Source organism: Cetorhinus maximus, chromosome 23, assembly GCF_964194155.1.
Source record: "Cetorhinus maximus chromosome 23, sCetMax3.hap1.1, whole genome shotgun sequence".
NCBI classification, from domain to species: domain Eukaryota; kingdom Metazoa; phylum Chordata; class Chondrichthyes; order Lamniformes; family Cetorhinidae; genus Cetorhinus; species Cetorhinus maximus.
Window position 1 is genome coordinate 28,967,213 of NC_135901.1, and position 15,271 is coordinate 28,982,483.

General features: G+C 44.6%; 5 protein-coding genes and 1 pseudogene across 8 annotated transcripts in view; 3 read left to right on the top strand and 3 right to left on the bottom strand.

Annotated features, from left to right (window-relative positions):
* LOC144697284 (uncharacterized) overlaps positions 1 to 15,271 on the bottom strand; it is a 555,771-nt gene that overhangs the window by 338,225 nt on the left and 202,275 nt on the right. The window lies entirely within an intron of this gene.
* The window catches only part of LOC144697128 (uncharacterized), a 386,815-nt gene that overhangs the window by 155,482 nt on the left and 216,062 nt on the right, over positions 1 to 15,271 (top strand). The window lies entirely within an intron of this gene.
* The window catches only part of LOC144697233 (uncharacterized), a 192,502-nt gene that overhangs the window by 144,276 nt on the left and 32,955 nt on the right, over positions 1 to 15,271 (top strand). The gene's annotated exons all lie outside the window — the stretch shown is intronic.
* LOC144697942 (uncharacterized) lies at positions 3,897 to 4,858 on the bottom strand (the record flags this gene model as incomplete). The annotated part of the gene is made up of 1 exon (XM_078569899.1): positions 3,897 to 4,858. A coding segment is annotated over one exon (726 nt), but the record flags the coding sequence as incomplete, so codon positions are not given.
* LOC144697251 (uncharacterized) overlaps positions 3,897 to 15,271 on the bottom strand; it is a 248,138-nt gene continuing 236,763 nt past the window's right edge. For all 3 annotated transcript variants that reach the window (XM_078569182.1, XM_078569183.1, XM_078569184.1), the window contains exon 2: positions 3,897 to 5,867. In XM_078569182.1, coding sequence (XP_078425308.1) covers positions 4,942 to 5,520 — 579 coding nt within the window. In that variant the 5' untranslated portion in view covers positions 5,521 to 5,867 and the 3' untranslated portion in view covers positions 3,897 to 4,941. The remainder of the gene's footprint in view (positions 5,868 to 15,271) is intronic.
* Positions 6,285 to 10,552, top strand: LOC144697943 (uncharacterized; annotated as a pseudogene).

The window sequence follows — 15,271 nt, forward strand, 5'->3', positions numbered from 1 at the left end:
TCTAATAATAAAAACCCCAGTATAAATAACAAGTGTTTGACTGACAAATGTTGAAATATTGGTTCAGAGCCACAAGTTTCGACTTCCCATATGAGCCTCCAGCACCTTTATGTCTCTCTATTGCTCGTGTCAATGATAGCCAGGCGACGGAGCTGAGGGCTGAATTTAGCTGAGAATAACGGGGCCTGTGCCCCAGTTGGGAAACTGCCATGGGCGTCGCACTGATAGAGAGACAGGAAGATGCTGGAGGACTGACTGGGAAATGGGCCTCCAACCAATCAGGGCACGGGATGGGGTGACTGGGGCTGATGGTGACCTGACCCCCGGGGTTTATTGCCCCGTGTCCAAAGTGGGGAGTCACGGGAACAGGGTACAGAGGAGCCGAAGAGAAACCATTTGGGTCCTGAACATTGTGCTCATCCTTTTACTCTGGTTGTCTTTGATCCTCAAGTAATTTTCTGTCTTTTTTTAACCATGTTCAATTTCATTAAGAAACTTTTATCAGTAAAATTATTTGATTTTGCTGGATTTTTCATGATTAGATTTCTGCACTTTAGGGAAAGTGGGTGAGAGGGGTTGGCAGGCTCTTTAACAGAAAATGAGTCCCTCTAAGGTAATTGGCAAAGAAGCCAGAGGGGGAGATGAGATTTTATTTTTGACACAGCGATGTTAGAAAATGGGGTTCAGGGAGTCAATTAGCCCTTGATCCCCTTTTGCCAAACTCTGAAATGATTCACAGTGATAACCCTTATTGGTGACAGTGGTTAGATTTTATTCAGTATAAATAAGACCTGACACATGCTCATGTCTGAGCAGCAGTATCAAAGTGCAGCAGCATTACCATTACACTCTGGGTAGAAGCACCATCTCCACGTAAATGCTCCCTGCTCTGCCCCAGATGCCATGGCACCAGTCAATGCAATATGTAAAACCTCCACAAATCTCTGTGCTCGGGGAATCCCTTCTGATACTTTTTTACATCACAAAGTCTATGGAGACTGATTTAACCCAATCATTGCCGAGCTAACATTTGAACAGACCAATTACAGATGGTCATTGAACCATCTGTACCTGCCCAAGCCACATCAAACTCTCAAACAATTGGCTTCCCACGCTCCGTCCCCGGTACAGGGAGTCAACATTCCCATGTCAAGCAGTGAAAATATGGTGCCTTGACACCCAGGTGTCGTCTAGGATTCAAGGCACTCTTGTTTTCCCTGTCCGCTGGGAGCTGTTCATCTCCCTGTTCCCACATAGCAAGTCAGCTCTGCCAGATTTCTGCTGAAGTTTGGCTCCTTTTAAACCTTTCGGATCAATAAAACATTTGGTCAATGAAGACCCAAACCACAATTTCCCATCCTGTCACCTGTCAACCATCCTCGCCCAGAGAGTAATCACAACAGGAATAAAAACAGGAGAAATGTAACAATCAAATTAAAAATAAATGCACAGCCTGTCATAGTTTTTAATTCAGTGTTCACTAATTAGCAAGAAAACCCGCAGTAAGGGGTCCCCCAGGATTCTTACAGTCCACACCTTGAGGGGGAGGAGAACTCTCTGACCCCTCATTCAATTTCACTCCGTTATTTTCCAGTTCTGTTCTGGCCCCACATCTACTCGATCTTCTTCTCCTGAAAGAGCACCGTGAGTTCTAGGTTACTAGTACATAAGGACATATGCTTCAAGCAACAGGTCAAGCATGGATGTAAAAGATTCTCCAGCTCTCTCTTGATCCCTGTCCAACTTGTGGACAGTTCTCACTCAGTATTATTTCTCCCAAGCCCTTAATTGACCCAATCCAAATCTTTATCTCTGTTGGTTCAATTTTCGTCACTTTTTGACCATGACCAGTGTGTTTAATTCTATACTGATTGTTTTACAGTCAGTTTCTCTCTGGAGTATGTGTCAATGCTTTGATGATGTCAAAATATTGTCTCATTCTCATTACATTAACCACTTCATGTCATGTTGTTTGTCAAGTAGCTGTGTATGTTTGGGACCCGTTCCTCAGTCCACTTCACCATGAATTTACGCGTGCTATTGTCTTCACATGTAACAAATCACATCTGCACACTCACACCGTTATCCCAATGTCAGGCCACATATTCTGAACTTTCAGGTGCGCTTATCTAAAAATCAAAGTGAGTGTCTGTCTTTGCTTATCTCCCCCCGTTATGGTCCTGATATTTCAGGTGGTGGCCAGGCTGTCAAATGTGGTTTTCTTTAAAACAAAATTCATAGGTAAGGATGTAAATATCTCCCAGAGAAATCTATCAACTTATTCATCTCATCTACACCTCCCTGACTTTCACTAGAATGTAGGTGGATACCAGATTGATACATTCCGCTGATCACCCGGGTGAGTTACTCCAATTCCTTTACTGTCCAATACAATATATTCATCATATCTTTAAAACAGAAATCAAACATTCCCAATTGATTTCAGGCATTAACATATTGTTTTATTTATTGTAGACGTCAGGCTGGGGTTGTTTTCCTTGAATCCTGGAGGTTGAGGGGAGATTTGATAGAGGTGTACAAGATTATGACAGGTTTAGATCAGGTGGACAAAGAAAAGCTGTTCCTACTCGCTGATGGTACAAGGAGGAGAGGGACACAGACATAAGGTTTTGGGCAGGAGATGCGGGGAGGATGTGAGGAGGAATATTTTTACACAGCGAGCGGTAATGACCTGGAACTCGCTGACTATGAGGGGCGGGGTGGGAAGCAGAGACGATGAACAATTTCACAAGGCAATTAGATGGACACTTGAGGGAAATAAACTTTCAGGGATTCAGTGATAGAATGGGGGAATGGGACTGACTGGATTGCTCGACAGAGAGCCAGGATGGACTTGATGGGCTGAATAGTCTCCTTGTATATCTTAATGACTCCATGATTCAAAGACAAAAAATTCAGCTGCTCTAGTCTCTCCAACTAACTGAAGTCCCTCATTCCTGGTGCCATTGTCGTAAATCTCCTCTGCACCCTCTGTAAGAACTTCACATCTTTCCTAAAATGTGGGGCCCAGATACAGTCAGCACATCTAAAGGGTCTCTCATTGGTGTGAGTGACATGGTGTGTCAGCAGGCTGGATGACTGAGGGAATTGCTGCCCACACACGTTGCAGGTGAATGGCCTCTCTCCAGTGTGAACTCGCTGATGTGTCAACAGGTGGGACGATCATGTGAATACCTTCCCATGTTCCGAGCAGCTGAATGGCCTCTTCCCACTGTGAGCTCGCTGGTATCTCAGTAGGTTGGATTAAATAAGCAAATCTCCTCTCACACTGGAGCAGGTGAATGGCCTCTCCCCAGTGTGAACTTGCTGGTGTATCTGCAGTTTGGACAACTGAATGAATTCTTTCCCACACTCAGAGCAGGTGAATGGCCTCCCCCTGGTGTGCAGTCGCTGGTGTTCCTGCAGGTTGGATGAACTTCTCAACCTCTTTGTGCGGTGAGAGCAGCTGAACGGTCTCTCCTCAGTGTGAAAACGCTGGTGGAACATCAGTTCCTGAGAGCTTTTGAAGCTACTCCCACAGTCAGAACATTGAAGGGGTCTCTCATCAGTGTGAGTGACATGGTGTCTCAGCAGGCTCAATGACTGAGTAAATCGTTTCCCACACATGGTGCAGATGAACAGACTCTCCCCGGTGTGCACTTGCTGGTGTCTCATCAGGTGGGATGAATGAGTGAATCCCTTCCCACACATGGAGCAGGTGAACGGTCTCTCTCCAGTGTGGCTGTGTCGATGAATTTCCAGCTTTGATGGGGATATGAATCCCTTCCCACAGTCCCCACATTTCCACTGATCACCCGGGTGAGTTACTCCAATTCCTTTACTGTCCAAGACAATATATTCATCATATCTTTAAAACAGAAATCAAACATTCCCAATTGATTTCAAGCATTAACATATTGTTTGTTTTTTATTTTAGATGTCAGGCTGGGGTTGATTTCCTTGAATCCAGGAGGTTGAGGGGAGATTCCATAGAGGTGTACAAGATTATGACAGGTTTAGATCAGGTGGACAAAGAAAAGCTGTTCCCATTCGCTGATGGTACAAGGATGAAGGGGACACAGATTTCAGGTTTTGGGCAGGAGATGCGGGGAGGATGTGAGGAGGAATATTTTTACACAGCGAGTGGTAATGACCTGGAACTTGCTGCCCATGAAGGGCAAGGGAGGGAAGCAGAGACGATGAACAATTTAAATAGGCAATTGGATGGCACTTGAGGGAAATAAGCTTTCAGGGATTCAGTGATAGAACGGAGGAATGGGACTGAATGGATTGCTCTGAGGAGAGCTAGCATGAACTTGATAGGCTGAATAGTCTCCTTGTCTATCTTAATGACTCCATGATCCAAAGACAGAAAATTCAGCTGTTCCAGTCTCTGGCCCCTCGTTCCTGGTGCCATTGTCGTCAATCTCCTCTGCACCCTCTGGAAGAACTTCACATCTTTCCTAAACTGTGGGGCCCAGATACAGTCAGCACACTTAAAGGGTCTCTCATTGGTGTGAGTGACATGGTGTGTCAGCAGGCTGGATGACTGAGGGAATTGCTGCCCACACACGGTGCAGGTGAACGGCCTCTCTCCGGTGTGCACTCGCTGATGTATCCGCAGATGTGCTGAATCACTGAATCCCTTCCCACACTCAGAGCAGGTGAATTGTCTCTCCCCGGTGTGAACTTGCTGACGTGTCCACAGACCAGATGAATGACTGAATCCCTTCCCACACTCAGAGCAGGTAAATGGCCTCTCCCCATTGTGAAGTCGCTGGTGTGTCAACAGGTGGGACGATCGTGTGAATCCCTTCCCCCACTCAGAGCAGGTGAATGGCCTCTCCCCACTGTGAGCTCACTGGTATCTCAGCAGGCTGGATAAATAAGCAAAGCCCTTCTCACACTGGAGCAGGTTAATGGCCTCTCCCCAGTGTGAACTCACTGGTGCATCTGCAGTTTAGACAACTGAATGAATCCTTTCCCACACTCAGAGCAGGTGAATGGCCTCCCCCTGGTGTGCAGTCGCTGGTGTTCCTGCAGGTTGGATGAACTTCTAAACCTCTTTGTGCAGTGAGAGCAGCTGAACGGTCTCTCCTCAGTGTGAAAACGCTGGTGGAACATCAGTTCCCGAGAGCTTTTGAAGCTACTCCCACAGTCAGAACATTGAAAGGGTCTCTCATCAGTGTGAGTGACATGGTGTCTCAGCAGGCTCGATGACTGAGTGAATCGTTTCCCACACATGGTGCAGATGAACAGACTCTCCCTGGTGTGAACTCGCTGGTGTATCCGCAAGTAGGACGACTGAGTGAATCCCTTCCCACAGTCAGAGCAGGTGAATGGTCTCTCCCCGGTGTGAACTCGCTGGTGTCTCATCAGGTGGGATGAATGAGTGAATCCCTTCCCACACCTGGAGCAGGCGAACGGCCTCTCTCCAGTGTGGCTGCGTCGATGAATTTCCAGCTTTGATGGGGATATGAATCCCTTCCCACAGTCCCCACATTTCCACAGTTTCTCCATAGTGCGGGTGTCCTTAGGTCACCCCAGATTCAATGATCAACTGAGCAGTCCACACACAGAACATGTGTAAGGTCCCTCCCGTGATGTTTTGTCAGGCTGCATAACTGGTCACAGCTCTTTCCGCAGTCAGTGCACTGGAACACTCTCTCTCGGATGTGTCTGTCTCAGTGCATTTCCAATAACACTGATTTTAAAACCTTCTGAAGCAGAATGAACAGTCAAACATTTCTCCTTCTAGATTCAAAGGCCATTGATATTCAGCTCCCGATGAACTGAGTGACTCTGTCAGATCTTGATGTGACATTTGGTTTGAGATTTCTGTCTGCAAATCCTCCCCTTTCAATGTTCTGTAAAAGGAGTTTACAAAAGTCATCACTGTCTGTCCATGATAGAAATTCAGAACAGAATTCTAGTTTCTGTGAAACATTCTTTCCTCTATCAACCCCAAAAGCTGTAAATCTCTGTCCCACACACTCTCCCTCATTTCCTACTCTGCTGTACCTAATATACACCCTCCCAATTCTCCTGAAAGTGTCAATTCATGCTGATTGATTGATCCATGCTCAGTGGTTCCAGTGCAGGACACAGAGCCCTGAAAATCTCCCTGCAGGCTGCGAGATCTGGAACTCACTAACTGGTGGAAGCAGAGATGATCAACGATTTCAAAATGAAATTGGGTGATAACTTGAAGGAAATAAACATTCAGGGGAACGGGGATAGAGAAAGGGAATAGGACTGACTGGATTGCTCTACAGGAAGTAGACATGGACTTGAGTTGCCGAATGAACTCCTTCGATACAGTAATGAATCTCTGGCTGGAAATATATAACCTAGCTACAGTAATATATTACAGGGCTGGAAAAAATAATAAATGTATTTTATCAGAGAACCAGAAATAATACATATAATATGTACCATTAAACAACACAAGACTCATCAAAGAGACCATCATTTTAGCCAGGCAAATAAATGTGTCAAGCTGAGGAAGCAAAGGATGTCAATGTCTTTAAGAGAGAGTGAGAGAGAGACCTGGGCCAACCTTTCCAGAATCTGCACCCTCCCTGGATTCACTTCCTTTCCCTTCAGTTACTGCAAGTCAACAATTTGCCCCCAGAATGAGAAAAGAAATGGAAAGGGGGAAACATTGATTTCTTCACAGATGTTGCCCAGAGGAGGAAGTTTTAGTCTGAAGCTCATTGTCCAACTTCCGCATTGTGACGTCCACAATGGAACCCTGACTGAATCAACCAATAGGAATCACTCTGCTCCGCCGTGACGTCCTCGGGTTCCAGTCTGCAGGCCAGGCGCGTGGACACGGGAGCCCTGCCCCCACCCATTATTCCCCCTCCCCCTCCACCTCCCCAAGCCAAGGTTTCCAGGCAACCGGCTGACGGCTCCGGCCAGAGCGAGAAGCCGCTCGGAGAACTCGGGAGAGGGGAAGCTGCGCATGTGCGGAGGAGAGCCCGCCCCCTTCCCTTCCCTAAAAACAAAAAACTACTGTGGATGCTGGAAATCCAAAACAAAAACAGAATTACCTGGAAAAACTCAGCAGGTCTGGCAGCATTGGCGGAGAAGAAAAGAGTTGACGTTTCGAGTCCTCATGACCCTTCAGCAGAACTGAGTGAAGTTAGGAGAGGGGTGAAATATAAGCTGGTTTAAGGGGGGGTGGTTGTAGGGACAAGCAAGCAGTGATAGGAGCAGATTATCAATGTGACATCTTTCGATTATCTGCTCCTATCACTGCTTGCTTGTCCCTACAACTACACCCCCCCCCAACTTCTCTTCCCCCCCCCCTTAAACCAGCATATATTTCACCCCTCTCCTAACTTCACTCAGCTCTGCTGAAGGGTCATGAGGACTCGAAACGTCAACTATTTTCTTCTCCCCTTCCCTTCCCTTCCTGCTGAGGGATTCACCAATGGGGAGACTAGGAGGACCGGAAGGACTCTGACCCTCCAGCCAATCAGAGCGGGGGCTTTGTCTGAATGAAGATTGAGCTTCACACAGACTTAAACTTCCTCCTGTGTCCAACATCTGTGAGTAAAACACTTTCTTTTCTCCCCCTTTCCATTTCTTTTCTCATTTTGGGGGCAAATTGTTGACTTGCAGGAACTGAAGGGAAAGGAAGCGAATCCAGGGAGGGTGCAGACTCTGGAAAGGTTGGCCAGGTCTCTCTCTCTCTCTTAAAGACATTGACATGCTTTGCTCCCTCAGCTTGACACATTTATTTGTCTGGCTAAAAGGACATTTCCTAATGCTCACAATTAAAGGGGTGGTTTTCCCAGGAGATGGCTGACATTTAAGTAGTCAATATCAGGGTGTTTAACTATCCTCTATTTTAAGGGATTGCACCTTATTTACCTTTTGTCCTGTATTTCTAGGACAGCCTGTGGCAATCTGATCCCTGGAGTCTCCAGGGTGAGTTTGAGTGATTCGAGTGGAACGGTAAGTGATTGAGTCGGCCAGCAGAGAGATGATGATGCTGTGACTGAACAAGGTAAGTTGTAAGTTTTAGTTGATTTTAAACCCCACCCCTCCCACTATTATTGTCTCAAGATCCCTCCTCCCCAGCCCCTCTCATATTGAAACCCAGACACCCCCAGCCTGCTCTCACAGTCACAAGCATCCCACGCCCCACCCATGCCTCCCCCACGGCTGAAGTGTCCCTTATTTTATTTCATTAGAGTTCTTCTCCCTGGACAAAACAGTACTAGAGGGCAAAGATATGTCTAATGTTGTTATAGGCGTGTTATGACGTGGCAGATGATGTGTGCCAGGTGGACCAAATCCACAAGGGAAACTTGGCCATGTTATCACAACAGTTTTGCAATATGCATTTATTACGAGAAGATGTGTGCACTGAATTCAGAAACAAGGAGTCCACTAAGACCTTTAGAGATTTTAAAAATGAAATTAAAATATTTATTAACAGAAGAAAAGATTTCAAGCACATACGTAAGACTACAATTACTTAATACTATAACAAATCCTAAAATTCCTAATTAACCTGACTCTAAATTACACAATCTCTTTAAGACAACAATCCAAAATGGATTTTAAATTAAAAAAGTAAGCCAGCAGGTTACCACAGTACCCACTGGGCAATGGAATTCCAAAAGCTTGTCTTCAACTTTAGTTACAGGACATAGTAGACTTATGCACAAATGGGTGGAGGCTTCCCGAAGGCTGTTTCACACACTCCTGCTAGATCTTACATGGCCCCCCAACATAACCTTTCAGTCTCCTTTATATATTTTCTCTCTCTTTAATATGTAAATTCCATTGTTCCATAGGTCTTTGGAACTTTACCTTTCCCAAACTATAACAATCTTTCATGTTGCCAATGTTGTCAGTAACCTTTGGGAAAAATGAACACATTGCTTAGCCTTGCTTATCTGGCTCGTTGTAAAAATCCTAACATCCCTTTGAAATCCAAACAACCCCTTCACTTATCTAAAAATGCAAATTCCCTTCACACCTTCCAAGCTAAGACCCCATCGATGTTTACTCATTAGCATTTCAAGTACACCTTCTACATCCCCGTTCCCCTGCATGTTCACTTCCTTCAAGTGTCAATTCAATTTCATTTTGAAATTATTGATAGTCTCTGGAACCACCAGCCTCATAGGCAGTGGGTTCCAGGACATCACCACTGGCTGTTGAAATAAAGTTCATCCCCACAGCACCATGTATCTCTAATCATGTAATAGAGCACTGTGTATAAGACACATTTTTAGTGCAATAATGTTGGGTGTCTCTTAGGTGCAGCAGAGTGAGAATGGAGTGAGAGTGTGTGAGATGAAGAATTACTGCTTTTGGGGAATGAGAGAGGAAAGAATGTTCGATAGAATTTAGAATTGTCTGTTCTGAATTTCTAACCTGTACTGACAATAATGACTTTTGTAAACTCCTTTAGCAGGATATTAGAAGGGGAGGATTTGCTGACAGAAATCTCAAACCAAACATCACGTCAAGATCTGACAGACTCACTCAACTCATCGGGACCTGAATATCATCAGCCTAGAAGGAGAAATGTTTGTCTGTTCTGTCTGCTTCAAAAGGTTTTAAACATCAGTGTGACTGGAAAAGCAGGAGACACACACACCCGAATGAGAGTGTTCCAGTGCACTGACTGTGCAATAAGCTTTAACCAGTTTCAGAGCTTGAGAAAAACATCACCATTCACAGCGGAGAGAGACTGTACACGTGTTGTGTGTGAATACGAGGCTTCAACTGATCGTAGAACCTGGAGAGACACAAGGACACGCACACCATGGAGAAACCGTGGAAACGTGGGGACTGTGGGAAGGGATTCAGATCCCCATCTGCGTTGGAAACTCATTAGCCCAGTCACACCGGGGAGAAGCTGTTCCCCTGATTTGAGTGTGGGAAGGGATTCACTCAGTCATCTCACCTACAGACACACCAGTGAGTTCACACTGGGGAGAAGCTATTCATCTGCCCTGACTGTGGGAAGGGATTCAGTCAATTATCCAGCCTGCAATCACACCAATGAGTTCACACTGGGGAGAGACCGTTCACCTGTTCTGAATGTGGGAAGGGATTCAGTCATTCATCCCACCTGTGGAGACACCAGCGAGTTCACGCTGGGGAGAGGCCGTTCACCTGCTCTGAGTGTGGGAAGGGATTCACTCGGTCATTCTACCTGCTGACACACCAACGAGTTCACACCGGGGACTGGCTCGTATGTTCTGAATGTGGGAAGAGATTCACTCGGTCTTGCGACCTGCTGGCACGCCAGCGGGTTCACACTGGGGAGAGGTCGTTCATCTGTTACGTGTATGGGAAGGGATTCACTCGGTCATCCGATCTGCAGAAACACCAGTGAGTTCACACCGGGGAGAAGCCGTTCACCTGCTCCAAGTGTGGGAAGGGATTCAGTGGTCTACCCACCCTGTTGAGACACCAGCGAGTTCACACCAGGAAGAGGCCATTCACTTTCTCTGAGTGTGGGAAGGGATTTATCTGTTCATCTGAGCTGCTGACACACCATGACAGTCACACTGATTAGAGACCTTTTCGATACTCTGACTGTGGGTGTTAATTGTATCAATTGAGGTTAAGTATATACAGGTGGGTGTCATGGATTGGATAGTTACTTGAGCACATATAAGAAGATCCTTACTGACATAGAGTGGAGTCGAGTCAGGAGGTATATACCCGTAATGTTTCACTTGGTGAATAAACCTATACCAAGATTGGCTCAGTTCCTTCCTTCACCATCAGGCTGTCAGGATTATAACATGGTAGCAGAGAATGTTCGTCTAATGGCGGATATTGGAAACTAAAGGAAAATAAAATTTCAGACAGAAACTTACAATCCGAGTAGCTTTTGTGAGAAATGGCTGAAAGCAAGTGGGAATTGTCAGGGTCTGATTACCCGCCGATGTTCTCGGAGTCTGAGCCACACGACCAGTGGAAGAATGAAGTGGATATGTGGACACGGGTTACGTCCCTACCAAGGAGGAAACAAGGTCTGACCTTCGCATTGTCACTTCCTAACAAAAGTAAAATCAGAAGCAAAGTACTTAGTGAGCTGGATGCCCATCAGTTGGATACTGATGAAGGTTTGGATCTTCTATTCGGATTCATTGATGAGATTTACAAGAAAGGTGATCTATTGGACAGTTGGACTTTGACAGGTTTTGAACAACGGTGAAAGCATCTTTAGCAGATCTGGATATCACAACAAAGGACAGGATTGGAACAGCACAAATAGGTGAATGAATCCCAGGAATGACCAAGGAACAATTAACAGGTGTTTCAGGTCTGACTCAAAATATCATTATGTGATGAACTGCCCAAAGTGGAAAATGAGGGTCTTCGAAGTGACACATGACACAGAGAATTCTGAGGCTGAAGGTGATGATGATGATCACTCTGAAGGAATTGTACTAGTCACAAGGAGCTTTGGTCGAGTGATGAGTGTGTTACTCACAGACTCATTCAACTGTGCTGTGTTAGACAGTGGCTGCACCTCATCAGTATGTGGATTAGATTGGTGAAAATGTTATCCAGATTCACCTCATAGTGAGGATCGACACAAGGTTAAGGAGTGTGAAAGTTCTACTTGTTTGGGTTTGGGGATGTCAACACATTGAAATCACTAAAAATAGTGGGGATTTTTGCAAAATAGCTGGAGTCAGCCTCTTTATTTGGACTGGTGTAGTCTCTAATGAGATACCCTCACTGTTGAGTAAACCTTCCATGAAAAAGGCACAAATGCAACTGGATATGGAGCAAGATAAGGCAAATGTTTTTGGAAAGTCAGTGGATCTGCAGTTTGCTCAATCAGGACATTATTGTCTCCCCTTAACAATACCTGATGTTTCTAATCAGAGTGTTTGAGAAGGATTAATAGTATCAATGATAAGAATCAGAGTCAAAAAAACAAATTATTTTAAAGCTAAACAGACAACTTGCTAACCCTGTCAAAGGTTAAAAATCCTGCTTAGTAATGCAGAAGTGGTTGATGCAGAGTATACGAGGCTCATAGAAGAGATTAGAGCAAAGTGTGAAATATGTAAAAATGGGAGGATGCCATCACATCCTACTGTAAACCTTCCCTTGGCACGTGACTTTAACGAAGAAAAAATGGATCTAAAGGCATGGGACAAAGACAGAAATATTTTCATTCTACACTTTATAGACATGGTAACCCGATTTAGTCTTTGTCCAATAACACATGGCAAGGACAAAAGGGAGATTATAGACCAAGTCATGGGGAAATGGATAGGGACTGGACCTGGGGCACCAGCTAAGTTTCTGAATGCTAATGGAGGGGAAATTTGCTAATGACGAGTTTAGAGACATATGTGAAAACATGAACATTATGGTCATGAACACCGCAGCTGAAAGTCCTTTCAGCAATGGACTCTGTGAAAGGAATCACGCTGTGATCCATGAAATGCTGCAGGAAATCTTAGCTGATCAGCTAAACTGCAAGTTGACAACTGCACTGGCGTGGACAATTCATGTAAAGAATTCACTTCAGATAGTTGGAGGGTATAGTCCCTATCGATTGGTCGATAGGAGAAATCCCAAATTACCCTCTGTGCTGGGCGATAGCCCTTCTGCTTTAGAAGGGACTACAATTAGTTCCATTTTTAATCATCAATTTTTGGATTGTTTCACGAAAAGAATTGCTCGAACGAATAAATTGTTGGGGATCCTAGAAGAGGGATGTCTTACAATGTAATCATGCTTTGTACAAAATAAGGAAAATCATATTTTCTCTTGGATTTGTTTTGAAATATTGATTGTGCCGATTGTTACAATCCCGGTCAGGACTGTTAACGTTTAAAGAGAAGTTCGAACACCCAGTGATAACGGAAAGAATTACACCACAAGATTCCACGTTTAAAAATAAAAACAAACTTTACTATATATATAGAAAAAAATATTAAAAACCAGCACTGTGAACTTAACACAATAGTTTATAAAGATTTATGCTATAAACCCAGTTCTACTTTTTAACTTCACAAGAGAACTTATACTTAACGATATCTTGAAGGTTCATTCGCTTCTGTTCCTGGGACCATCCCAAAGGGATGTCAAAGCTCTCTAGAATTCACTTTAATTCTCCTCAGTATTCCAGCTATTTTCCAAGCTCCAAGACTTTTTGGGGGTCGTTCCATTAGCTTTAGGCTAAGAAACCCTCCAACTTTCCTTTAAGACCTGAAAACTGTGGACTCCTCAGTCCAAGTGAAAGTTTCACTACCTTCTTGCTGAGGGATTTAAACATGAGGAACATGCTGGTTCCTAATGACCTTCCTGACTTCTCATCCCACAGCTGGTTCACAGCTCCTGGTCCCACACTTCCTGCTGACTGACCAAGCTGCCCGCAGGCTGCTGACTGAAACTGCCTTCAGTGAGAAAATAAAAATAAAAATCCACAATGGGTCATCCATTGTTTAAGTGTTCTCACTATCAATACTGACCTTACTGAATAAACAAAGGTTACCTTTTAACTGGAATTAGCCCAGGCTTGTTTGATTTGCATTTCCGTCAGAGTTGTGTTCAACAGTTTCTCAACCCAGAGTTTCCATCGAGCTACATTTCAATCCCCAAACTAAAAGTTATTTTTGAAAACGTATGAATTATGAACTTAGATATTCGCAGCAACCAGCTGAAACACGATGGGCCAAATGGCCTCCTCCTGTGCTCTATGAGCCTCGTCTGCATTTAAAGGGAGGGGATCATCTTCAACTGTGGGTGACATATTAAAGAAAGCATTGCCTCCTCTTCTTTGTATGTTTAGTTTAACACTTAAATCTCCCCTCAACATTCTCTGAAACGGCAGATGGAATTTAATACAGAGAAGACTGAGGTGATGTGATTTGTCAGAGGAGATAGGGAGAGGAAATATAGATGTAAATAGAACAGTTCTAAAGAGTGAGCAGGGACAGAGGGACCTGGGGGTTCATGTGCAGAGATCATTGAAGATGACAGGACAGAGTGAGAGAGGAATTAGCAAAGCACATGGGATCTCGGGCTTCAGAAATAGAGGGATTGAGAACAAAAACAGGGAAGTTTTGCTGAACCTTAATAAAGCTCTGGTTAGGCCACAACTAGAGTATTGAGTCCAGTTCTGGTCCCCACACTTTAGGAAGGATGTGAGGGCCCCTGAGAGGGTGGAGAGGAGATTTACCAGAATGGTTCCAGGGATGAGGGATTTTAACCACAAGGTTAGGTTGGAGAAGCTGGGGTTGTTCTCCTTGGAGTAAAGGAGGTTGAGGGGAGATTTGATAGAGATGTACAAGATTATGACAGGTTTAGATAAGGAGGACAGAGAAAAGCTGTTCCCATTCGCTGATGGTACAAGGACGAGGCGGACACAGATTTAAAGTTTTGTACAGGAGATATATCTATATCACCGTGGGTATATCTTCACTGTCGCTGGGTCAAATCCAGGAATTCCTCCCTAACAGCACAGTGGGTGTACCTACACCACATGGACTGCAGCGGTTCAAGAAGGCAGCTCAACACCACCTTCTCAAGGGTCAATAGGGATGGGCAATAAATGCTGGCCCAGCCTGCAATACCCATATCCCATGAAAGAATGAAAATGAAAAGATATGGGGGTGGCGGAAGTTAGGAGTAACGTTTTTACACAGTGAGTAGTAATGACCTGGAACTCGCTGTCTCCAAGGTGGGTGGAAGCAGAGACAGTGAATGGTTTCAAAAGGAAATTGGATGGGCAGTTGTGGAAAATACATTTTCAGGGCAATAGGGATAGAACAAGGAAATGGGACTGACTGGTTTGCTCTGCAGTGAGCCAGCATGGACATAATGGGCTGAATGGACTCTACTCAAATGACTGTGATCTAAAAAGTACAATTTCAGCTCCTCCAGTCTCTCCAACTAACTGAAGTCCCTCATCCCTGGTGCCATTCTCTTAAATCTCCTCTGCACCCTCCCTAAGAACTTCACATCTTTCCTAATGTGTGAGGTCCAGATATAGGATTCCATTCTAAAAGGATAGAATTGAAAAGCAGGGAGGTTATGTTCAATTTATTTCGAACCATGGTTAGACTACACTATGAGTACTGTCACCAATTGTAATCTCCAGTTAGAAAAAGGAAATAGAGGCATTGGAGAAGGGGCAACAAAGATGCACAGGAATAATACCAGAACTGAGAACGTTTAACCCTCAGGAAAGGTTGGGGCTGCTTTTCACTAGAAAAGAGAAGACTGAAGGGTGACCTGATGAAAGTCTTTAAAAATATGA